This window comes from Odocoileus virginianus, chromosome 20, assembly GCF_023699985.2.
Source record: "Odocoileus virginianus isolate 20LAN1187 ecotype Illinois chromosome 20, Ovbor_1.2, whole genome shotgun sequence".
In the NCBI taxonomy this organism is placed as follows: domain Eukaryota; kingdom Metazoa; phylum Chordata; class Mammalia; order Artiodactyla; family Cervidae; genus Odocoileus; species Odocoileus virginianus.
This window is the reverse complement of record NC_069693.1, coordinates 1,860,861-1,886,461: the sequence shown is the minus strand read 5'-3', so window position 1 is coordinate 1,886,461 and position 25,601 is coordinate 1,860,861. Positions and strand designations below refer to the sequence as shown.

Below are 25,601 nucleotides of genomic sequence, written 5' to 3'. Positions count from 1 at the left end.
CTGGGTTGGGAAGATCCTCTGGAGAAGGGACCAACTACTCACTATAGTATTCTAGCCTGGAGAATTCCATGGACTGTGTAGTCCATGGGGTTGCAAACAGTTGGACACAACTAAGCGACTTTCACCTTCACAATCTGCAGATACTATGGGATGCTAAAACCTTTAATCAGTTTGACACTGACTGGGGCCTCTGGAGGAAACAGCTCTGCAGCTCTGGACAGTTCCTACAAAACCCTGATCATAAACAGCCAAACTCACATTCTTGGATGCAGCTTTAGAAAAGACCCTTTTATACCTGTTTGCTAGTCTCTTACTTCCTTTTAATGCCCTGATGCTTTCTGTATCAAGTATGATTCCCTGCTGATGTTTATAACCTAACATTTAGCAACACCAGCCTGCCCACATTCTGGATATCATGGCATGACTCTGCTCCACCCACAGAACTTCTTCCCTTGAATTATACTGGGGGAATGATGTGACATCCCATGTGAGAAAGAGAACAATTTATGCTGCTCCAAAAACCACTGGTGGCTCTCACTTGTCCTCATCTCAGGATAACTTCAGGACCCACCTAAAATTCTCACACACAGGTCTCAACATTAGTCCCAAGGAACCCTGCAATCCACCCCAGAAGGCCTTGGACAACAATGCAAAGTAGACCCAAACTAGAGTGAACACTATTCTCTGTTATGATACTATTCTCAGTGAGGAATACAAAGATTGAAACACACACAAATGCAGTGACTTTAAAAAGCTTTATTTATTAAAAGAAAGAATTGCTTAGAAGAAAGCACTTGTCAAGTAGGGTGACTTGAAGCTAGAAACATGTCATAAGCATGACATGACTCAATGCCATCGAAGAAAGTAAACCTCTGTCAGTAACCATCAGAACCCAGAGTGCATGTGCAAGGTCAAAGCTGCTTAGTTCCTTTCCTAGGCAGTTGATAGGATCTAAGAGCATGACACCACCCAAGTGCTCAGGTTACACATGCTTTCCTTCAAGGAACCGGAGAGCACAAAGGTCTACCTACTCTGTTCACAGAGGGGACTGACGCCCATATGAGGATCTGCCACTTGGTAGAAAAAACTCACAATGACCAGAAATCTGGCAAGGCCGCTGCACAGGTTAGGAAGTAGATCTTAGCTTCTTAGAAACTTCCAATGAATCGGGTACCCACAGGCCATCTCCATACTAGGGCTGTGTAGGTGGCTGGCATTCAACTTCCAGGCGATGATTCCCTCACAGAGCCTGCTGAGTAAGATGTATTCACTAGACACAGCTCACTTGCTGGTCTCTTCCTCTGGTTTGAAGGCCTTTCTCAAGTATGAACTTTGTGGTGATAGATGAGGTTAGACCTTCAGCGGAAACTTTCCTACATGCTCTGTACTCTTGGGTCTACCTGTGCCACAATGGTTCTGGTGCTTGGAGCAGACGTTTGACCAAAAAAAAAGAAAAGAAAACCACCAAGTTTCCACAATACTGTACTTGTGAGGCCCTTCTGTGGTGTGAAACTCTTTTCCGGTGAACTTTGGCTAAAAACTTCTCCACATTCAGTGCATTTAGGTAGCTTTTCTCCAGTGTAAATTCAGGTGCTTAATGAGACTAGTTCTATCCCTAAAGCATTTCGCACATTCACTACACTTATAAGGTCTTTCTTCAGTGTGGACTCTCTGGTGTTTAGTAAGAACAGACTTTTGGCTAAAACATCTCCCACATTTACTGCACTCAAAAGTCTTTGCTCCACTGTGAATTCTCTGGTGGCCTTGAAGGTGGGCCTTTTGCCTAAAAGACTTCCCACATTCACTACACTCATAAGGCCTTTCCCCACTGTGAATTCTTCTATGCATAAAAAGGCTGGAAAAGTACCTAAAGGCTTTCCCACACTCATTGCACTCATAAGGCCACTCTCCAGTGTGGACTAGCTGGTGTTGCTCAAGCATGCGTTTACAGGTGTAAGTTCTCCCACATGCTCCACATTCATAAGGCCTCTCTCTGGTGTGGACTCGCCGGTGCTGATCAAGTTTGGTTTTAGTACTGAATGTTTTCCCACATTCACTGCATTCATATGGTCTGGCTCCAGTGTGAATTCTCTGGTGCACAACAAGCTGGGAGTGTTGCCTAAAGAATTTTCCACATTCTCTACACTCATAAGGCCTTTCCCCTGTGTGAATTCTTCTATGTATAGCAAGGCTGGAGCTGCATCTAAAGACTTTCCCACACTCACTGCATTCATAAGGCTTCTCTCCGGTGTGGACTCTATGGTGCTGAGCAAGCCTAGACTTCCGGTAGAAGAGTTTCCCACACTCATTGCACTTGAAACGCTTTTCTCCATTGTGAAACTCTGCTACAAACTCCATCATTTGTGGTTTAACCTGGTGCTGGACATGGCCAGAGCTACCAGGGAAATCCTTCCTCACCTCCTGGCACACAGAAGCCTTCTCCAATGCATGGATGGTGCAGTTCTTCATTAAGGCCTTACCCAAATCTCTTCTCATGAGTTTCTCTCCACCGTGCTGGTGGGATTTCACATCTGTCCCACACAGTGTCTGGCCAGGGTTTGTTCGCAGGACCTCGGGTACACACAAACCACCTTCTAAGGCCAGGTTACCCATCTCCCAGGGACAGATCTTCTGGCTGGACAGGTCTGTCTTTTTGGTATTTCTCTGCGGCACTTCTACAGAAACATTCTCTGCTGTATGCCAACACCCTGAAATTAAAAAGAAAACCTGGTAGTGAACTTCATGGAGAAAAATGTACAAAGAGGCAACTCCATCACAAATTTGTGTCTGACATAGAAAGATTAAATCCAACAGGAAAAATGAACTGTGGGTAGGACAGGAAAGCCCCGATCTGCTGTACTGGGCCTCTGCAGATCACAGAATAGGGAAGATTCACCAGGCAAACATACAAAGATGGGAAGTAGTGCAAAGAGCCACAATCAGACAATATACTCCTATAGGAACAGTTTTCACCAGGGCCTTGGCTGCTGGTGACACATGTGTGCTGTGTGGAAAGCTATGTCCAGGCCCAGGATATTCTGATTGTCACTGAACAGCTGGCGTTCAGGACTATTTCAGTGCTAGATGCAAGCCTCGTGACACATTAAGCATAGGTGAAAAATGGAAAGCATGAGAGTGAGGATGCTGAAGAATAATGAGGAGTGGAAGAAAGAGATATGAGAAATAATCCTGGGTTGGAAGCTAGAGTAGAAATCACAGAAGGAATCTGTCAGGAGCTGAAGAGAAACAGAAATGAGATAATCAGTCACTGGTTGTGGACTGTAGACAGCATTGGGGCCAGGGGAGGCTTCAAATTTGATTTGAACCTAGCCATATCATCTCCTCCCCATGCTGCCAATCACCAGGACCAGACCCACTTTGAGCCCTTCTTCCTGACGATAGAATCATGTCCACTTTGGTCCTATATACCAAAGATTCTCCACCCAACTCCAACTGGACAGTAACATGGGACCTAGAAGATGTAAGTGCTAAGAGAAAGAAAGGACAGGTGAGTGGTCAGTAATGGCTCAGGAGTCCAAAATAATAGTACAAAGAATCTTCTATGATGGTTTCACAGAAACAGCCAAGAGTACCTCTTAAATAGGGACCACGTTGGATCCCAACAATTACTGGAATAGTGAGCCCCAGGAAATGTCAGCTGGAAGGGAAAAGACTCTGGAGGACAGAGGTGCAGAGGTCTACAGAATCAACTTAGCACACAATGGTTGAGAGAAATGGAACTCACTGAGCTGATTCAAATCATTTGACCTATAAAAGCTTCACTGAGAAAATTTCAGAATAGCTGGCGTTGGGGCTACTTGTAAGCATTAAGAGAGAGGTGCCCACTGTCCAGCTGTTTAAGACAAACAGACTTGCCTTTGGAGAAAGGGGAAAGGCAGAAAACTGGCCAGAATGCTAGGACAGGGGTGAGGGCCTTACCCAGGGATGCAACCAGTGCAAAGTTCTCCAGCATAACATCATGGTACAGGAGTCTCTGGGCCTCACCAAGGAGCCTCCATTCCTCTTGGGAAAAGTACACAGCCACATCGTCAAAGGTCACAGGGCCCTGGGATGATGGGGACAGTGTGTGCATAAGCAGCCTCTCTCCCTAGGACCCCGTAAGTACCCTAACCCCAGTCCATACTCTGGACCACAAAGTTGGCATATCTCCTGTCTCCTCATAGACCCTTCTGCACATGGCAACAGAAAATCCTTGTCAATGTAACAGGTTCCCACCACACCCCAACTCTTCACTGGTAGCTCCCCAGCCCTGTTCTGAAGGTTTCCCTACCAGCCCTTGGTCCTGACTTTATCCTCAGTCACAACATGCATTATCTAGATACCCCTGGTCCAGCTACACTTCCATACTGCACATTATGTCTTTTCAACAGGTACAATCTTTGTTCATATAACACCCATTTAAAATGGTGTTATATGAACACACCTGCTTGACACATCTTCAGTAAACTCATCTGACATCCTGTCACAAACTTCCCAAGTTCGACCACAAAAGCCAGGTGAGTCACAGGAAGGGAAATATGCACCAGCCTGACTTTGCTATCACTTCTTCTCCATTTCTGCTTTCATTCTGCATCAATTTCAAAGCCATTCTCCCAAAGAAACCTGACCTACTATCTGGACTTCCCCTTCCCTTCTCGATGATGACCACTCCTCTTGTCTGTCTTGTGACAGTACCCCCTCTCCTCCTCTGTCCCCTAATGGCATCCTGAAGCCTCCCCCGCACTCTAGATCTACATGTTCAGTCATCCACTTGTCTCCTACACTTGGGAGTCACTGGAACATCTGAGGCTCAACAGGGTTGAAACTCAATTCCTAATACTCTCACTGAAAACCACTGACTTTCCCAAATCAGTTGATGACACTTCCACTCTTCCAGATGCAAATAAAAAGACTTTGGAGGCATGTGAGCCCTCCATATTGGAAAATCTGGTTAGCCTCTACTTAAAATCCAAATATTCCTCCTACCTTTACATCTACCACTTTGATCCAGCTATAACCAATGCAAATCTGGAAAATTAAGACAGTCCTTTGATTATCTTTTTTTTTTTCCTTTGATTTTCTCTTGTCTTCCTCTCCCCCAAGAGATTGTGCACTCTGCAGCCAGAGGCAGCCTCTTAAAACCTAAGTCACATCACTTTTCCTCTCCATTCCAAAAATTCTATTTCCACTATCATTCTCAGAACAGAAACCCATCTCATACTACCAGTCTACCCTAACTCTTGTCCCCTTGCTCTCTGTTCTTACCAGACTTTTAACAGAGACATACAAATTCTAAAACACACCCATCTCAACTGCATGCTCAAGCATCTGTGTGGACTTTCCCATGAACTTAAGACAACTTCTCAGTCCAGTGGGTGCCCAAAATGGAAATCTCTTCAAGTTATCTCTGACCTGGACTTGTAAACCTGGGCTGAGGGTTTCTGAACGGTTTCCAGGTACCAAGTCCAGGAAGAATAGCAGCAAAACACTTCCAGGACCCCCGACACTCACCAGTGAACAGTCCATAAGTGGTTCCGCTGAACGTGGAAAGAGCAGGGAATGTAACTTTAATTTCCACCAGCTACATAAACAAAAAAGATGACTAACGAGTGAACCATTTAACATTTAAGGCAAAGACAAATACTCAAGGGAAAACGAAAGCATGTAAAAGATGAAAGAAAATGTTATGGAGTTATGCAATAAAGTCATGTGGATATCTTGAGAAAAGGTTTTCCAAGAGTGGGACAAATAAGTGCAAAGCCTATCAGTCATGTCTGATGTGCCTGAGTAGTATCCACGAGTCTAGTATGACTGGAGCTCAATGATCCAGAAGAATGAGATATCAGGTTGCAGATGAAATGCTGTGGCAAGTCATATAGGACTATTATAGCTCTGTGTGTGCATGCTCAGTCACTACAGTTGTGTCTGACTCTCTGTGACCCAATGGACTGTAGCCCTCCAGGCTCCTCTGTCCATGGGATTCTCCAGCCAAAAATACTGGAGTCAGCTGCCATGCCCTCCTAAGTGTTAGTCACTTAGTCATGTCTGACTCTTTGTGACCCCATGGACTATAATCTACCAGGCTCCTTGGTCCATGGGATTCTCCAGGCAAGAATACTGCAATGGGTTGCCATTTCCTTCTCCAGGGGATCTTCCCAACCCAGAGATCGAACCTGGGTCTCCCACATGGCGGGCAGATTCTTTATCTTCTGAGCCACCAGGGACTCACTTGGGACCTTCCCTATTCAGAGATCAAGCCTGTGTCTCCGAGATTGCAGGTAGATTCTTTATTGCTGAGCCACCACGGAAACCCCTATTATAGCTGTAAGCCAGGTATTAATATATCAAAATTAAGTATATCTGTTTCTGACACTTTCATTTGACTGGCTTCTTCTCTTTTCTCCCTTGCCAATAAAACATTTTTCTGTTCTCACAGATTACTACAGTTTGACCTAACTTCTGAACAGTTTATGATTCCTTTTCCAATTTTACTTTGGTAATCTTAAAAATTACTTTTTAAAAAATTGCTATACACTAAATTCTGATCTAAAATTATTAGAACATTATATAATAGAATTCAAGATGTTCAAACAGACTAAAACAGAGTTACAAGAAAAAAATGGGACCAGAAAATTAATCTGTGATAAAGGGGTTGTTACTAGAATCTAAAACTGCTTGGCTTCCAACAGTTTGAGATAACTGGACATCACTGATGACTCTTCAAACCCAAAACAGAGAAAAAAACCTATAGGACCTGACCTTTATTCCACCCTCATTATATAAACATGGAAGTATCTTCTTGGGTTCTAAACATCTTGATAGGAATTTCAAGCATTATAACATTCTATCATCACAATGATTAATTTAGTCTCCCTGAAAACAAGTATTTTAACAAGATATGTTAATCATTTTCTCTTCCAATAGCATCAGAGGACGATGACTTAATAGTAAAATAAGTATTACTAGCAGAATACGATCACTAAAAAAGCAGAAAAAAAAAATTAAAAAGCAGAAAACCTCCAAGTGGCTGTATATTGTAAAACTGTTAACTTTACATAATGCATGAGTGTGTATGAAAATACAACTACAGGATCCATTAGTAAGTACAATCATCTCATTCAAAGAACTAAGCTAAAATTAATAACATGGAGCAAAAGATCAAAAAGTGGAAACGTTCATTTAAATACACACTAACAAGGTATGGCTAGAATAGCAATGATTATAAATACTGAAAGCAGAGAGAGAGAGAAAGCCTTCAACAGCAGGATTTATAGACATTTTACTCACTCACTATATAAAATTACAAAAAATGAAAAATTAGCAAATAGCCATAAAGAAAATGGGAAAAGTCACACCATCTTGTGCAAGTGAAGAAAAACATAAAATACTTATATGATTTCAGTCACAGGAAAGTTTTAAAACTGAGCAAAGGGAAACTCAGTCGTCGAATATTTTCCACACAGCCGGCAAAACTACCAAGTAAAGCAATGCTCACCTGAAACATCAGACAACGCCTTAACATTTGGGAGACAGGATAATTGTTTTGGCAGAACCTCCACAGGCGGCTTTTGGGTCCTACCTGTATCTCGTTTCCCGACTTGACCAGTGAGCGGCTATTAATAACAGCTGCTTTTTCAACTGCAGGTGAAAAATCTCAGCCATTTTTTTTCCCCACGCAGATATTTCAAAATTACAAAAACAGAGGTTTGGGGAAAGAAATACACATACACACAGAGGACACTAGTAAGAAAACACAGATAAGAACAAAAATACCGCAGAACGGTAAGAGTTGGCTGAAAGCCCGGAGAGGGCAGCGTTTACCTCAAGCGGATCTGTCAGCTGGCCGTCTCAGCAGAGCCTGAGAGCGGCGGGGCCCGGGCACGGCGGCGCCTGTCCCGGACCCAAGTCAGAATCAGGCCGGATGGCGCCACGCAGCCTCAGACCCTCCTCAGAACAGCGGGCACAGCGTCTTTACCTGGGGACCTTTTAAGACCCAAACTTCCCCAGCAGCTACCAGATCAGAGTTTAAAAACGTCGCCGCTCTGAACGCCGGAAGACCCGCCTGGACGCCGTCCTCTACAACGGAAGTGCCTCAGTCCTGAGCTTTCAGTTGGCCCAGTGACCCATACGCCCCGCGCCTTGCATTCCGGGTAATGTAGTTAACATCGCTCTAGGGCACTGCAAGGGGCGCTGCTACCCTAGTGAGGGAAAATTTAGCCTCACCCTAAGGCTCCGAATACTGGCGGGGTTCACCCTTCTTAAAGGGGACGCACCCAGATTTCCTTGGAACACATTACTTAAAGGGGACACACACAGATTTCCGTGGAATGTAGTCTGTGCTGATCAGAGGGAGGAACCCAGATATTGGGACTTCCCTGGTGGCCCAGTGGTAAAGAATCTGCCTAGCAATGCAGGGGAAGCTGGGGTTGGATCCTTGGTCCCGGAAGATTCCACACGCAGAGGGGCAACCAAGTCCATGGTCAAGGAAGTCCACATGCCACTACTAAGACCTGAGGCAGTCAAAATTAAAAAAAGAGAGGAACCCAGATAGAGTATCTCAGATGTCTCCCAAACCTAAAGAGCAAATGGGCACATGATACAAGGTTGTCACTCTGACAGAAAGTGCATCTAATAAACTATCTTATTGCTCTACCAATACCTGTATGCTGAAGCTTTAGATTTATGAGTGTCACTGTGTTTGGTCACGGTCAAGGAAGCAGAGTGAAGACAGAGCCATAGCAAGCAAGACAGAGGAGGGGTGACGGGTAACCAGAAGCAAGCGGGCCACGTGCTGTCTCTGGTAGCCTCAGAAGAAATGTAAACCAAGTGACAATGTCCAATCCAAGACCTGATACATATTTCTTACTTCACATTTTGATGTGTATTCATTACTTTTCTAGCAGCTAAGATCTACCTATCTGAAAAGTGACTTCCTGCATGCTATTTTCTCCCCGGACAGTGACTGTATAATCTCAGTCCTAGTATATTTCCAAAGGGGGCAACTGAAGCCTGAGATAAAGTATTGGATTACAAGATCCTCCTTCCTGGCTGGGGACAATATAATTTCACCAGCAACTGCAGTAAAAATGCAAGAAGACTTGAAAATATTTGTGAAGTGTTATAACTGCTGAAACCAATCATTATTTTATTATTCAGTTAGTGGTCAAAATCACTTTTCACCATGTGAACATTTAGATCTCAGCAAGGTCCCTAGACACAATGATTTCTGAGAAGTAAGGGAATGAAGCAGAGCTCACAGTTACCTAGGAAACTTTGCCAACCTGTGATTATAGTTTTGTAACATGTGATCTATTAATTTATTTTAAAAAGTTTTAAGTACACCTGGATGGGCTATGAAAACAGAGCAGACAGCTTTGCCAGAATACTTAAAAACAAATAAAGTATCTATAGCATCATATTTACTCCCTCTTTAAAAAAAACATATTAACTATCTATCCAATTACAGGTACTATTTTGGCAGCATGGCACACATCAAGGGCCACAGAGTCAAAGACTAAAGCTTTCATGAGGCTATCATTCAAGTTAAAGGCAATGGACAGTAAAAATTAATGACAACATAGTAAATTACATGATACTTTTATTACTGAGCATTAACCAAAATTTCAGAAATGAAGACCTAATTGAACTAAACAAGCATTTATTGAGGGCTTGTTAGGACAGCAGCCCAGGAGACAGAGATGCGAGAGGCACTTGAATTGTTCGACCTTGAACTGAAAAATGGAGAAAGCTTATAATGGCAAAAAATAAAGGCCAGAGTTGTTTCCATAAGTTGTTTGCCAAGAATTAAAATTGGACCTGGCAACAATCAACAGTGCTTCTATTTATTTATTGATGGCTTCACCGAGTCTTCGTTGCTATGTGTGGGCTTTCTCTAGTTGTGGAAAGGGGGGCTCTTCCAGTTGCGGTGTGCAGGCTTCTCACTGCAGTGGCTTCTCTTGCAGAGCATGATTTCTAGGGCATGGGCTCAATAGTTGTGGCTCATGTGTTTAGTTGCCCTGCAGCATGTGCAATCTTCCTGGAGCAGGGATCAAACCTGTGTCCCCTTCACTGGCAGTTGGATTCTTAACCACTGGACCACCAAGGAAGTCAAGGGTACTTGCAAAGCAAAGATTGGTTTGGGTCTGAAATGGCTGTACAGTTACAAGGGAGAATGCTGAAACTGCAAAGTTGCAGCTAGCAGATATTTTAAACAGTCTAGTGTGTTACTGAACTGAACCTGTTTGCACTCACCTACTTTCCTCTGATTGGTTGGTAGTAAGTTAACAAGGCAATGCTTCAGGAAATCTTCATCAGCAACCTTTTGGTTCCAGGAAGACTCAGGTCAATGTGCTTGTGGTCAGCATGTAGTCACCATCCTCAACCCAGGTATAAATTTCTTTCTGTAAAACACCACAAGGACATGCCTTAGATTATTGTTTACATCCCTTTGGGAAGCAGTAGACTTCCTCTGATTCCTCTATCACCGACTTATTGTTCAAGGTATCATAACTTTTCTTACTTGACTGCTTTTCCTTTTTTCTGGACTCTCTAGAATCTCTGCTTAGGAACTGCTTAAGACTGCTCTTTGCAACCAGGGAATGTCTAGGAAACTGGAGCCTTTCTCTACAAACAACAAATGAGGCTGGGTGGAAGCGGGGTGTCCCTGCTGGTCCAGTGATTAGGACTCCAAGCTTTCACTGTTGTGGGCGCAGGTTCAATCTCTAGTTAGGGAACCAAGATCCTACAAGTCATGTGGTGTCAGGGAAAAAAAAAAAGACAAAAGAAATGAAGGACAAAGATGGACTTGGGCCAGCCACCAAGTCGGTTCTCATCAAATGGTTTTCAACACACATATGGCCACTGGTGACTAGTGAGCGCTGTGTTGAACACTGCTGATGGACATAGACATACCTGACTCTCAAAAGCAATGCCTCACTTCAAGGACTGTAAGAATATGTACAGACTTCATAACATCTAACATGTAGGTCAAAAGTGAAACACCGTAAAGGGAGCAATGAAAGAGCATATGTGACCAGTGAAGGCTGCACAGGTGTCACTGGAGTGTAGCAACAAAAAGAAAAAAGGGGAAAAAACGATGTGTGTCCAGTGATCAAAGCATCAGTCAATGATGGACACAGGACAGGCACCCAGCTCTGTCATTACAACTTTCCTAGTAACCTCACAACATCATGTACTTTTAAGCAGCTCTTGTCATTGATATAGTAACGTTCACACTATCACACACCCAGGGTCCTTACTGCTCCGCTGATGTGGCACCTGAAAGAGGTCAGTCCTATGTGAAAGACAGAAAAAGGAGGGGCCAGCACACATAGCAAGAGATCAAACACACGGCATCCAGCATTCTAAAATTCTGAGAACTTAAGAACATGAAACTGAGAATGTGGCAGATCCCAATTAGGTACAGGACTCAATAATGTCAACATTTTGGAAAATTTTTTTACAAGGTCATACTTAAGAGATTAAAGGCAATTAATCTACAACAAGTAATGTTTTGCATCATGACTGCAATGAATATACCTTAAAACAAACACATTATTAAAAGACTCAGAGTCAAAGTGGCAGGCTGATTAATATCCCCAGAGACAACTGGTTCCTCATCCCTGAACCTCGCAGCTATTACCTTACACGGTCAGAGACTTTACCAGTGCAATTAGGGATTTTAAGATGAGACTGGCCTAAAGTTCATGTTTGCCTGGGGGTGTACACACAAGTCTCCTCATAAAAGAAAAGCAGAGGGAGATGTCCTCTGCAGAGGAAGGCGATCTGATGACTGAAATGCTGCACTGCTGCTCTTGGAAGATGAAAGAAGTGGTCTTGAGTCAACAAACACAAGGAATGCAGCTCTGGAGTTTGGAAAAGGCAAGGATGGGGATTCATCACTAGAGTCTCTAGAGAGACCATGCCCCTACCAACACCTTGACTTCACCCCTGTGAAAGTGACTTAAGACTTCTGACTCCAGAACAATGAAATAATTAAACAGATGCTGTCTGAAACCATCAACTTTGAGCTTATTCATTACAATGGCTGTAGGAAAGGAATACAATTTAGTAACATACACTACAGGTTGCTCCTGCCATCCTGAAGCACAGCTTTCCTAGAAAACATTTCGCAAACTGAGACGCCATAAAGCAGGAGTATACCCTTCTTTCTCAAAGTTCTGATACACCACTGCAGTTTTATGGAAGAACCTCCATTCATATGGTGTAATGGCTTTTTCATAAAAGTGACTAAAATCCTTCACAGGTTTCTTTCGATCTTGTGAAAATAAGTACTAACATGAGTCTTTTGAGACAGGACAAGGCTAGGCGTTCTATGTGAAAATGACCCATAATGTGAGAGTATGAATGAACAATACCCAAGAAATTATCAATAATGGTGGAAAATTGCAAATTGGTTCCCTGGGCATCAAACAGGGCCCTTCCCATTTTTGTTATGTTTGAAAAATATCTACTCCAGAAAGGATTTTCAGGTTTGTATTTTATAGTTAAAAGGGGGACAACTCTCAAATGGCATGAGAAAACTTTTGGCTTGAGAAGTATAAGCATGGGAAAGACTTTATCAAAGCCTGCACTGCTGAAATGTTTTACATCAACTATCCTTAAGGAAAGCCTTTCAAAACAGAATTACGTTCCGGAATACCCAAGACCACCCTCAGATTCCATAGGACTCATGGAACTCATGGAAGCTGTTTAACTGAAGGAAATGGCAACCCACTCCAGTGTTCTTGCCTGCAGAATCCCAGGGATGGGGTCACACAGAGTCAGACACGACTGAAGTGACTTAGCAGCAGCATGGCTTATTACAGTGAAGGATACAGATAAAAATCAGCAAAGAAAGATGGCACAATAGGACAGAGTCCAAGAGAGATCACGTTGCCAGCTTCCAGTCGCCCCCTACCACTCCACTTCAGTCTGACATCGACACATGACAATGCACATCTACTATTCCTAAAAGGGAACCCCATGCAAGCCTAGGTGTTGCCCAGGTCTTCTGAGTGTCTGTCACACAGACAAGGGGCACCCGTGTGACTGACCTGTTACTCTCTAGCTTCTCCAAATGTCAAACTGGTATCGAGAACCTAAGCCTCTCAATATCCCAGTACAGTATTAACATAAACTGCATAGCCCAGCACAAGGAAGGCCCCAGGTAAACAAAGACACTCTTACTGAGCCAAATATGTCAACTGCTTAGAGGTTATCTCCCAGGATTGGGCAAGTCAGTGCCAGACATTTCTTTGGAATGAAGAGGTTGCACAACTCAGGCCTGTATGTCTTCCTTTACATAGGACAAGTAAAGATACTCAAAACTCATGCCATTCCTATTTCAATGCATTTTAGTATTATCTGGGTTCTCAAGGATAAAGCCATCTGATAATGGGAATAAAGTACAAAGGTGTGCTACTGCACCTGTCTTCCCACGTCCACATCGGGTGACCTTGAAACATGCACATCGGGTGACCTTGAAACACGCCCCAAGGATGAACAGAAGCTGACAAACGACAAATTCCTGGGCTTGTATTACAGAACTACAGAAAAGAAAATAGCATGTTAAAACCCTCCTGCTTGTAAGCTGCCTTCACTGATTAAGCTTGCTCGGGGGACCCCTCCCCTCCCTTTAGTTGTATATAAGTTTCCCATGGCCAAGGTGCTAACACAAGAAGTGACATCTTAACAAGCCCTAGAGGTGACACCTCTGACATATGGGTCACTATAGTAAAGGAGTCTCAAGTTCTTGGGAACCTGGAGTCAACTCTTTTCCAGTCTGAGCAGGCTACAAATGATCAAAACTATCAACCCCTAAAACTGGGCCTGCCCAGGTGTCTGATGAATGAATTTTGACATCAGATGGCTAAAATTCCATGCTCAGATCATGCAAAGTGCCTCCATTTATGAACATGTATCTGTGAAGAAGCATGTAATGCACACACCAGTTAACTCACCTTTTCTCTGATCGCGTGTCCCCACACCTAAGAGAAGGCTGCCTCTTTATCCCCTAAATATCACAAGCACCTCACCTCCAAGAAGGTGGTGGTTCTGAAACTTGTCCTTCTGTGTCCTCATGTGGCTGTCTTGTGAAAGAAAATTCCCCCCAGCAAACCTCGGCATCTCAGCATTTAGCTTGCTGCGCCTCTGGTTCAGTAGCAACCACACACAAACAGCATTAATTGCCCACAGTTGGAGGACTCATGCCGGGAAATTGGCAAATACAACAAGGAAAGGTCAGTTGCCTTTTTTATTAACTGTCTAGGCCTAAATAGAAATATGTTAATAATGAGGAGTATACATGGTGAATAATGTTGTCAGTACAAATATTTATGCCACTCAGCAAAGTCAGTCACTGAAAGAAAGTCAAGTTCCCACATATTTATCTTATTCTCAGTCACTAATAAGAAAGCAGACATTATGTCAAAGAAGACATACACTTGCCAATAAAATACAAAAATGGTCAACATCATGAATCAGTAGGGAAATGAAATCAAATCATAGGGAGATACATCTCCACACTTCTCAAACAGGTATATTTAAAATACTGACCATACCAACCAAGTACTGGTGAGGAATACAGGGGAACTGAATACTGTTGAAGGGAATGCAAATGCGTACAGTAATTCATTTTAGAATATGAAGCTGGATGTTCATATAAAGGATTTTATATATGATTACAGTAAGCTCATCTGTGACAGGCAAACTAGAAACAAACCACAAAACCCCATTTTTTTAAGAGATGAGTGGATTAAAAAATAAAATGAAAACATATCAAATAGCATATTTATCAGGAAAAAATGAGTTATTCACATTGGCAACTTAGATGATTCTCAAAATAACTGTGCATGGGGAAAGAAAACGACAATTACAAAAGTAATCATTTAGACTTCTTCAATGATATTGCTGTGCTTAGTCCTGTCCAAGTCTGTGCAACCCCATGGGCTATAGCCCGTCAGGCTCCTCTCTCAATGGGAATTCTCCAGGCAAGAATACTGGAGTGGATTGCCCTGTCCTCCTCCAGGGGATCTTCCCAACCCAGGGATCAAACCCAGGTCTCCCTAACTGCAGGTGGATTCTTTACCATCTGAGCCACCAGAGAAACTAATGATATCAGAAGTCTGGAAAACACTAATTTAATGAGAGAAAAAGCAGTCAATAGTAGTTGCCTGGGATCCTGGGAGACATATGGTAGTGATGGATGTTTGCTATGACGACGGTTCTGTGACTTTGCAAGTGTTAAAACTTACCAAGCTGGCAAGTTTGGTAATTCAGCTGCAGTTATGCCCAGTGCATGGCAACTGTACATCTCAACCAAATCGGGAAATTGGCTTCATATAAAAATCTGAATCTCCATTTTGGAAAAGAACTCTGCAAGCACACCTCAAATCTATCACCTCTCCTGGTCTCATGGGAGGAATTCTGTCACAGTAGAAATGAAGACTGCCGAACAATAAAAAGGTGCTTACACTTGAGTTATTTAGGAACTCTGCCTGGGTCCTAAAAATCACATGCCTGGACTACAGACTCTCACTCTCATTTACCCACTGCTTTCACTGTGCAGCAATGGCCTTAAGATAAACACTTTGCAGACGCTATGCGATGCTAAAACCTTTACATTCTTCAGTCACTGACTGCAGGCTCAAGAGGAAGAGAAACATGTCTGTAACTTCTGAAAATTTCTGCAAAAACCTTATCAACAGCCACAGTTATGGGAACATTTATGAACACCCTTTTAGAAAAGTTGTATCCCTTCCTGTTGCTAGATTGTCAGTTCCTACTAATCCCCCGTTTCTGAACCAAGTATGGTTCCCCCCAATGTCTGTAGCCTAACACTCAGCAACACCAGCCTGCCATACTATGCACATTATGGCACATGGCTCTGTTCCAGCTGGACCTAGAGAACTTCTTCCATTGAACAGTACTGGGGGGATGATGTGATATCCCACGTGAAAAGAGAGCAATTCACGCAGCTCCAAAAACCACTGGTGCTGCTCACAGTCCTCATCTCAAGGTGGCCTCGGGACCCATCAAAAATCCTAACATCCAGGTCACAGCATTAGTTCCACAGAACCCTGGAGTCCGTACCAGGAGCCCTTGGACAATGCAAATTAGACCAAAACCATACTGAACATTGTTCTCTGTCGTATCATTCCAACTGAGGTATTATACAAAGTCTGAAACACCCATAAAACTTTTTTACTCTTCATCTTGACAGTCCGGTTTAGTTCTTAATAGCAGTCTGAAGGTGAACAAACCCCAAGATGCATGTTGCCTTAAACAATAGTCTTTATTTTTACACAAAGCAGTGCAAAATGAGGCAGTTCCCCAAAGGGTGACTTGGAGCTAGAAAATCCATCTTGAACATGACACAACCCAGTACCACCAAAGTAAACCTCTATGAGCTGCCAGTAGAACCCACACTGGATGCCCAAGATCAAAGCTGCTTAGGCCATATCCTAGGCAGCTGACAGGATCTAAGAGCATGACATCACCCAAGTGCTCAGGCTACACATGCTTCCCTCCAAGGGACAGGCGAGCACAAAGGTCTACCTACCCTGATCACACTGGGGGACTGACAACCAGAACGGGAATCTGCCGCTTGGTAGAGGGAAGAAACTCACAGTGACATGAAGTCTGGCAAGGCTGCTGCACAGGTAAGGAAGTAGATCTTAGCTCCTTAAAGCTTCCGGAGAACCGAGTATCCATAGGCCCTCTCCACACCAGGGCTGTGCACATGGATGGCATCAGCTTTCAGCTGAGCCTGTTCAGTAAGATGCATTCAGTAAGGAGACAGCTCACTGGCCTCTCTCTTCATCTCGCTTGAAGGTCTTTCTCCAGGATGAACTTTCTGGTGACCAGTGTGGCTATACCTTCAGCTGAACGCTTTCCTACATTCTCTGCACTCTTGGGTTTAGCTGGGCTGTGAAGGTCCAGTGCTCAATCAGAGCTGACCTATGACAGAAAATATTTCCGTATTTGTTGCACTTGTGGGGTCTTTCTGTGGTGTGAACTCTTCAGCTTTTTTTTTTCTCCTTCAGGTGCTATGGTTAAAGAAATTCTCCACATTTGGTGCACTCAGGTGACTTTTCTCCAGTGTAAATTCAGGTGCTTAATGAGAGTAGATTTCTGGCTAAAACATTTCCCACACTCACAGCACTTGTAAGGCCTTTCTCCAGTGTGAACTCTCTGGTGTGTAGTAAGAATAGAATTTTGGCTAAAACATTTTCCACATTCACTGCACTCAAAAGTCTTTGCTCCAGTATGAATTCTATGGTGGACTTGAAGGTGGGCTCTTTGCCTAAAGGACTTCCCACATTCACTACACTCATAAGGCCTTTCCCCACTGTGAATTCTTCTGTGCATAACAAGGCTGGCCATGTATCTAAATGCTTTCCCACATTCATTGCACTCATGAGGCCACTCTCCAGTGTGGACTAGCTGGTGCTGAATAAGCATGCGTTTACAGGTGTAGGTTCTTCCACATTCTCCACATTCATAAGGCCTCTCTCCGGTGTGGACTCGCCGGTGCTGATCAAGTTTGGTTTTAGTACTGAATGTTTTCCCACATTCACTGCATTCATATGGTCTGGCTCCAGTGTGAATTCTCTGGTGCACAACAAGCTGGGAGTGTTGCCTAAAGAATTTTCCACATTCTCTACACTCATAAGGCCTTTCCCCTGTGTGAATTCTTCTATGTATAGCAAGGCTGGAGCTGCATCTAAAGACTTTCCCACACTCACTGCATTCATAAGGCTTCTCTCCGGTGTGGACTCTAAGGTGCTGAGCAAGCCTAGACTTCCGGTAGAAGAGTTTCCCACACTCATTGCACTTGAAACGCTTTTCTCCATTGTGAAACTCTGCTACAAACTCCATCATTTGTGGTTTAACCTGGTGCTGGACATGGCCAGAGCTACCAGGGAAATCCTTCCTCACCTCCTGGCACACAGAAGCCTTCTCCAATGCATGGACTGTGCAGTTCTTCATTAAGGCCTTACCCAAATCTCTTCTCATGAGTTTCTCTCCACCGTGCTGGTGGGATTTCACATCTGTCCCACACAGTGTCTGGCCAGGGTTTGTTCGCAGGACCTCGGGTACACACAAACCAACTTCTAAGGCCAGGTTACCCATCTCCCAGGGACAGATCTTCTGGCTGGACAGATCTGTCTTTTTGGTATTTCTCTGCGGCACTTCTACAGAAAAATTCAGCTCAGAAGGTGTCTGTTCATCCTCTGCTGTATGACAACACCCTGAAATCAGAAAAACGCGGGTGAACTTAATGTAGGAAACGGTTTTTTAAAAAGGCAGACGTGTTGCGCCATATGTGTCTGACACAGAAAGAATAAATCCATGGGACTAGTTCAGGACAAAGGAGTTGTGGGCAGGTAAGGAAAAGCCCCAATCTGTAGAACTGGGCTTCTACACATCACAGAACAGGAAGGACTCACCAGGCAAAAGACACAAGAGGGAGGATATTAAATGGAGGAGCCACGGGTCCACAACGCACTCCTACGGGAACGGTTTTCACCAGGGCCTTGGCTGCTGGTGACACATGTGTGCTGTGTGGAAAGCTACATCGAGGCCCAGGATATTGTGTCACTGAGTAGCTGGTGTTCAGGACTATTTTAAGGAGGTGCAGGTTTTATGACACAGTAAGCATGGGCAAACAGTGGAAAGATTTAGAGTGAGGATGTTGAGGAACAATGAGGAGTGGAAGCCAGAGAGGTGAGGGATAATCCTGGTTGGAAGCCAGAGTAGAAATCACAGGGGGAATGTGTCAAGAATGGAGGAGAGAAAGAAGTGAGATAACAAGTCACTGCTCTTAGACCACAAACAGTGTTGGGGCCAGGACATATTCAAAATTTTACTGAATCCAGCCACAAGGTCACTGCTCCCTGTGATGCCAATCACCAGGACCAGACCCATTTTGAGCCCTGCTTCCTGTGCCTGGAATCATGTCCATTCTCTCCTATACCCAAGGTTGTCTTCCCAGCTTCAACTGGACAACAACATGGGACTTAGAAGATCCACGTTCTAAGAGAAGAACAAGACAGGTTAGCGTTAAGTACTGTCCATAAGAAAACAACCAATCTCAAAAGAATTCGAGAAAAAAATAATGATAAAAATAATCTTTGAGTCTCACAGCTATAGCCAAGTGCACCCCATAAGTGGTGACCATGCTGGGTCCCAACAATTCCTGAAAGAGTGAGGTCCAAGGAAATGTCAGCAGGAAGGAGGCAGAAGCTGCACAAAGGTACAGGGGTCTAGAGAGTCAACTTGGCAGGGAGAGGCTGAAATGAATGGAAATCACTAAGCTAACTCCAAGGCTTATGATACAGAAAATTTTTACTGAGAAAACTTCAGCCACTGGCATTGGGGCCACCTGTGAAAGGAGGTGGAACACACACTCACTCAGTCTTGGCACCCACAGCACAGAGGGGAAGGACGCAGTAATAAAGAGGTGCCCACCGTCTAGCTGTGAACAGAACAGACTTGCTCTTAGAGAAAAGGGGAAAGGCAGAGACCTGTCCAGGATGCTGGGATAGGGGTGAGGGCCTTACCCAAGGACACAACCAGTGCAAAGGTCTCCAGCATGACATCGCGGTACAGGAATTTCTGGGCCTCACCAAGGAGCCTCCATTCCTCTTGGGAAAAGTACACAGCCACATCCTCAAAGGTCACAGGGCTCTATATGATGGGAACAGATGTGTGCATGAGCAGCCTCTTTCCCCAGGACCCCATGAACACCTCCAACCCTAATCCACATTCACTCTGGTGTCATCATCCTCCCTGGCTCCCTAATTTAGAGGGCAGTGGTACCCAAAACTCTTCATGATTGAGCACGAGCTCCGAATCCCAGCAACAACACGCAGGTCTACAGACAGATGCCCTCTAGGCTGTGGGCCTGGCATGCAGGGCCCCTTTCTTCTCCTGTAAGACAACAGCCTGACAGTCCCCAGGGTGATCCACTCCAGACACCAGCAACTTGAACCCACCCTTCTCAAAGTACTACTACAGAGCCCTCAGTCAATCAGTTCACACCTTCCCCACATGCATATCATATCACTCAATGGACGTTCTCAGACATCTGACCCCCATCATCACCACCTGGACCACAAAGTTTGCTTTCTCACCAGGCCTTGATCCTGACTTTATCTCAGTCACAAGACATATAATCTAAATACCTCTGGTCAGATTCCACTTCCATACTGCACATTATGTCTCTTTAACAGTTACAATCTTTGTTCATATAACACCCATTCAAAATCCACACCCACTTGACACAGCCTACAGAAACTGTGACATTCTGTCACAAGCTTCCCAAGTTCCACCACGAAAGCCTAGTGAGTCAGAGGAGAAGAAATAAGCACCAGCATGACTTTGCTATCAATTTATCCCATTTCTGCTTTTCTTCTGCATCAGTATCATAGCTTTTCCCCACAGAAACCTGACCTACCAACTGGCCTTCCCCTTCCCCCTACCTTCTTGCTGATGACCACTCCTCTTCCTTGTCTGTGTCTCCTCTGTCCCCTAATAGCATCTGAAAGCCTCCCCATTACTCTAGATCTACACGGTCAGCTATCCACTTGTCTCCTACACTTGGGAGCCACTGCAATATCTGAGGCTTAACAGGGCCGAAACTCAATTCCTAATATTCTCACTGAAAAGTCCTCTTACCAGACTTCCCCAAATCAGTTGATGGTACTTCCACCTTTCCAGATGCAAAAGGAAAAAACTTTGGAGGCACGTGACTCCTCCACATTGGAAAATCTGATCAGCCTTTACTTTAAAAAAAAAAAAAAAGTAGAAATCAAGTATTTCTTATATCTCCACATCCACCACTTTGGTGCAGCCAGAGCCATGCACATCTGGAAAATTAAGACAGCTTCTATGTTTCTTTGTCTTCCTCTCCACCAGGCTGTTGTGCATTCTGCACCCAGAGGCAGCCTCTTAAAACTTAAAGTCACATCACTTTTCCTTTCTATTACAAAAATCCCATTTCTGCCATCATTCTCAGAACAGAAACCCATCTTATCAGGCTACAAGTCTAGCCCTGACTCTGGTTCCCTTGTTCTCTGTTCTTGCTGCATAAACAGAGACCCAACAGTCCTAAAATACACTCATCTCAATTGCATCCCCAAGCATTTGTACATACTAACCCCTATACCTACAATCTTTCACATTTCAGTCCCCTGGTTGCCAAATTTGGAATCTTTCCATATACCCTCTGGCCTGGACTTGGAATTCTGCACTCAGAGTTTCTCCAGGGTGTCCAGACACCAAGTTCACAAAGAGCAGCAGCAAACTCTTTCAGCACACCAACACTCACCAGTGAAGAGTCCATAAGTGGTTCTGCTGAACATGGAACCTGTAGGAAGAGTAGGGCCATGTAACTTTAATTCCCATCAGCAACACAGACAAGAAAGATTAATGAGATAACTATTTAATATTTCAGGTGAAGACAAATTACTCAAGAGAAAACTAAAGCACAAAGAGGGCAGAAAATGTTATGGAGTTGTGCCATAAGGTCATATGTCTGACTTCAGAAAAGGTATTCTAGAAGTGGAACTAATAAGTGCAGAGCCTCTCTATCAGATTCATGTCTGATGTGTCTGAGTAGCTCCATCAGGCTAATACGACTGGAGCCCAATGATCCAAAGAATAAGTTATCTGGTTAGATAGGAGATGCTTGTGGCAGGTCATATAGGGCTATTATAGCCCCAAGCCATGCATATAAAAAGTAAGCAGAGCTCTTTCTGACATTGCCATTTGATTCCATTCTTCCATTTCTCCCTTGCCAATAATAACTTTTTCCTCTCATAGCTTGTAGTTGGACCCAACATTTGGACAGGAGGCCCTATACTCCTTTTCCAATTTTACTTCAGTTATCTTAAAAATTGTTTTTTAAAAAACTTATACTTTAACCATATTCTTTAATATATCAAGTTTTTTCCCCATAAATGTTCAAACAGATTATCTTTAACTTCCAACAAGCTTTTTTCTCCTGTTGTAGAGAATGGAAACACCACTGACTAACTTCACTTTGAAAATGAATCTCAGAATTCTATGGTTGCCCAGTGGTTAGAATGTGATACTTTCACTGCAGTGGACCCGGGTTCTATACCTGGTTGGGGAACCTAGATTCCACAAGCCAAGCAAGCAGTGCAACCCAAAACAAATAAAAAAATAAAAAATAAAAAGAGAGAGAATTACAAGAAGAAAATGGCACCAGAAAATTAATCTGTGAGAAAGGGGTTATTGGTAGAATCAAGAGTAAAAGTGCTTGGCTTCCAACAGTTTGAGATAACTGGACATCACTGATGACTCTTTAAACTTAAAGCAAAGGAAAGAACCTATATGACTTGATCTCTGTTCAATCCTCTTTAAATAAACATGAAAATGCCTTCTTGGGTTCTAAGTATCTTGGTAAGGATTCCCAGCATTATGAGTTTTTATTGTCACAATGATTCATTTAGTCCCCCCTTTAAAACAAGTGTTTTAACAAGATAACTTAATCATCTTCTTCCAATACTACCAGAGGAGCATCACATAACGGTGAAATAAATATTAACAGAGTACAATTACTGAAACAGAAGAAAAACTCTTAAATGGCTGTATACTATAGAATTGTTAAGTAGGCATAATGCAAAAAGAGAGTGTGAAAACACAACTACAGGATCCATTAAAATTAAGTATAATCATCTCATTCAAAGAACTAAGTTAAAATTAGTAACATGGAGCAAAATAAGATCAAAAGGTGGAAATATTCATTTAAATACAATAATAATTTTAACATATATGCTAGACAGATATGTCCTTTACACACAACAAAAGGCAAAGAAGTTATGGCTAGAATAGCAATGGTTATAAATACAGAAAGCTGACAAAAAAAGCCTTCAACAGCTGATTTTATAAAGACATCTTACTCATATAATGTTATGTGCTCAGTCACTCAGTCCTGTCTGATTCTTTGTGACACCATGGACTGTAACCCGCCAGGCTCCTCTGTCCACGGGATTCTCCAGGCAAGAATACTGGAATAGGGTGCCAGGGGACCTTCCACATCCAGAGATTGAACCTGCTTCTCTTGTGTCTTCTGAACTGGCAGGTGGATTCTTTACAACTAGCGCCACCCCAGAAACCCCATAGACTGTACACTCACTATATAATACTGCAAAACAAAAGAAAATTAGCGGATAGACATGAAAAAATGGATGAAGCCACACCATCTTCTCCAAATGAAAACAAAAACACTTAATACTTATATGATTTCAGTTGTAAAAGTTTTAAGACAACTGAGCAAAGGGAAATTACGGTCGTCGAATATTTCCCACACAGTTGGCAAAACTATGCGTGTGTGCTAAGTCGCTTCAGTCGTGTCCGACTCTTTGCGACCTTATGGACTGTAGCCCGCCAGGCTCCTCCGTCCACGGGATTCTCCAGGCAAGAATACTGGAGTGGGTTGCCATTTCCTCCTCCAGGGGATCTTCCTGACAGATCTTCCACCGAGAGATGGAACGCACGTCACTTATGTCTGCTGCATTGGCACGTAGGTTCTACCACTAGCGACATTTGAGAAGCAAAACAATCAAGAAAACAAAAAAATGCTCACCTGAAACAAAAGACAACATCTTAACATTTGGGAGATGGGATAATAGTTTTGGAAGGACCTCCACAGGCGGCTTTTGGGTCCTACTTGTACCTCATTTCTTGATTTGAGCGTTGAAAGGCTATTTATAACAACTGGTTTTTCAACTGCACGTAGAAGGTCAGAAGCATTTATTTTCCCCCAAGCAGGTCATATTTCAACATTAGAAAAACCGAGGTTTGAGGAAAGAAAAACACACACAAGACACTTGAAAGAGAACACAGATAAGAACAAAAACACCGCAGAATGAGAAGAGTTGGCTGAGGGCTCGGAGGGCGCAGCGTTTACCTGAAGTGGATCTGTCAGCACGGCCGTCACAGCGGAGTCTGAGGGAGAAGGTGGGACCCGGGAACCGCGGCGCCTGTCTCGGCCCCAAGTCAGAGTCAGGCCGGATGGCGCGGCGCAGAGCCTCTGACCCTCCTGAGAGCAGCGGGCACAGCGCCTTCCTGCCTTCCTCTACCTCAGGCCGGCCAAGTTCCGAAGTTGCACACACGAAATCACACTGGCGTTTAAAAATGTCGCCCGCGGCACCGGCCGGAAGATCCACCCAGACGCCGTCTTATAGAACGGAAGTGGCTCGGTCCTGTGTTTTCATTGGCCCAGTGACCCACACGGGCTGCGCTTTGCTTTCGGGGAAATGTAGTTAACACCGCTGTCTGCCATGGCTAGCGTCGGAGCCCCAGACTTCCAGGAAAATTCCGCCTGACCCCGGTGGGTGGCTGGGAAGCAGTTTTCCAAGGCTCCGGGTTACTGGCGGGGTTCACGCTTCTTTTTTTTGGTGTGGGGGGGGCGGGGTTCACGCTTCTTAAAGAGGACGCACCCAGGTATCCGTGGAACCACTCTTCTCAAAGACAGAAAAAGGAGGTGTCAGCACACGTAGGGAGTCGTGCCACACATGGCATCAAGCATTCTAAAATTTTAACTTGTCAGAGTGAAATTGAGAATGTGGTAGAGGTAGAGGACTTAGTAACGTCAATATTTTGGGAAAATTATGAGGTCATACATACTTAGAGGTCAAAGACATTTATGATACGCACCTACAAGTAATATTTTGCATTATGATTGCAATGAATATACCTTAAAACAGACATATTTTGAAGGACTTTGACTCAAAGTGGCAGGCTGATGAATATTCCCCGAAGACAACTGGGTTCTTATCTTTGGATCTCAGAAATGTTACCTTATATGGTCAGAGACTTTGCCAACTCGATTAGGGATTTGGAGATGAGATTACCCCAAAAGTATGTTTGTCCGGAGGTGTACTCCAAAGTCTCCTCATAAAAGACAGGTAGAGGAAGGCGATTTGATGACTGAAATGCTGCAGTGCTGATCTTTGAAGAAGGAAGTGGTCTTCAGCCTTCAAACACAAGGAATGCAGCTCTAGAGTTTGGAAAAGGCAAGGACAACACCACATTCCTAGAGCCTCCAGAGAGACCAAGCCCCTAGTCACACTTTGACTTTATCCCTGTGAAAGTGACTTAGACTTCTAAAGTCCAGAAGAGTAAAATAATTCATAATGTTTCATCTGAAACCATTAACTTTGTGGTTATTCATTATAGCAGCCATAGAAATGAATATGATTTAGTGACTTGGGCTTAATTACAGATTGCTCCTGCTATCCCAATGAACAGTTTTCCTAGGAAATATTTCATAAACTGAGATGTCATAAAGCATAAGTATTCCCTTCTTTCTCAAAATTCCGATACACCACTTCGGTTTTCTCAATGGACAGCCATTAATATGGTGTTATGGCTTTTTTCATAAAAATGATTAAAACACTTCAGAAGTTTCTTTGGATTTCATGAAAACACATACTAAGATGTCTTTTATAAAACCCAAGTGATGTAATCTGAACTTTTGCAAAGCAGGAGATTCCTGTATTTGATCAAATTATGGAAATTATGAAAAAGTGTCAATGTCTGGAAATACACTTTGAATTATTTAAAAC

General features: G+C 43.5%; 2 protein-coding genes across 8 annotated transcripts; both read right to left on the bottom strand.

Moving 5' to 3' along the window:
* Positions 1-736: 736 nt before the first annotated feature.
* On the bottom strand, positions 737-10,333 carry LOC110121682 (zinc finger protein 773-like). 5 transcript variants are annotated; one of them, XM_070451701.1, is made up of 5 exons: positions 10,252-10,333; positions 5,512-5,537; positions 4,987-5,028; positions 3,940-4,066; positions 737-2,708 (listed from the first exon to the last, which is right to left on the bottom strand). In XM_070451701.1, exons 2-5 carry the CDS (start codon positions 5,524-5,526, stop codon positions 1,561-1,563), a joined length of 1,332 nt encoding a protein of 443 aa, XP_070307802.1. In that variant the 5' UTR covers positions 5,527-5,537; positions 10,252-10,333; the 3' UTR covers positions 737-1,560. The 5 variants fall into 5 exon arrangements, with proteins under 5 accessions (XP_070307802.1, XP_070307801.1, XP_070307805.1 ...); XM_070451700.1 differs by lacking the exon at positions 10,252-10,333 and adding an exon at positions 7,822-7,912; XM_070451704.1 differs by lacking the exon at positions 4,987-5,028.
* LOC110121684 (zinc finger protein 547-like) lies at positions 9,582-24,468 on the bottom strand. Of its 3 annotated transcripts, XR_011482332.1 has the most exons (7): positions 23,942-24,468; positions 22,932-23,176; positions 21,335-21,373; positions 19,566-19,692; positions 16,629-18,254; positions 13,429-13,547; positions 9,582-10,400 (listed from the first exon to the last, which is right to left on the bottom strand). XR_011482332.1 is itself a non-coding variant. In XM_070451705.1 (5 exons), the coding sequence occupies exons 3-5, from the start codon at positions 21,347-21,349 to the stop codon at positions 17,083-17,085; spliced, it is 1,314 nt and encodes a 437-aa protein (XP_070307806.1). In that variant the 5' UTR covers positions 21,350-21,373; positions 22,932-23,176; positions 23,942-24,468; the 3' UTR covers positions 16,276-17,082. The 3 variants fall into 3 exon arrangements, 1 of the variants encoding a protein (XP_070307806.1); XR_011482333.1 differs by lacking the exon at positions 22,932-23,176; XM_070451705.1 differs by lacking the exons at positions 9,582-10,400; positions 13,429-13,547 and having other exon boundaries at positions 16,276-18,254.
* Positions 24,469-25,601: the final 1,133 nt, after the last annotated feature.

Excerpts from the sequence above, each read along its gene's own strand:
- LOC110121682 (XM_070451701.1), bottom strand. Across the intron at positions 4,067-4,986 it reads TCAAAGTGGTAGATGTAAAG|GGCCCTGTGACCTTTGACGA; the intron begins GTAGGAGGAATA and ends CCATCATCCCAG. Across the intron at positions 2,709-3,939 it reads TGCACTGGTTGCATCCCTGG|GGTGTTGGCATACAGCAGAG; the intron begins GTAAGGCCCTCA and ends TTTTAATTTCAG.
- LOC110121684 (XM_070451705.1), bottom strand. Across the intron at positions 18,255-19,565 it reads TGCACTGGTTGTGTCCTTGG|GGTGTTGTCATACAGCAGAG; the intron begins GTAAGGCCCTCA and ends TTCTGATTTCAG.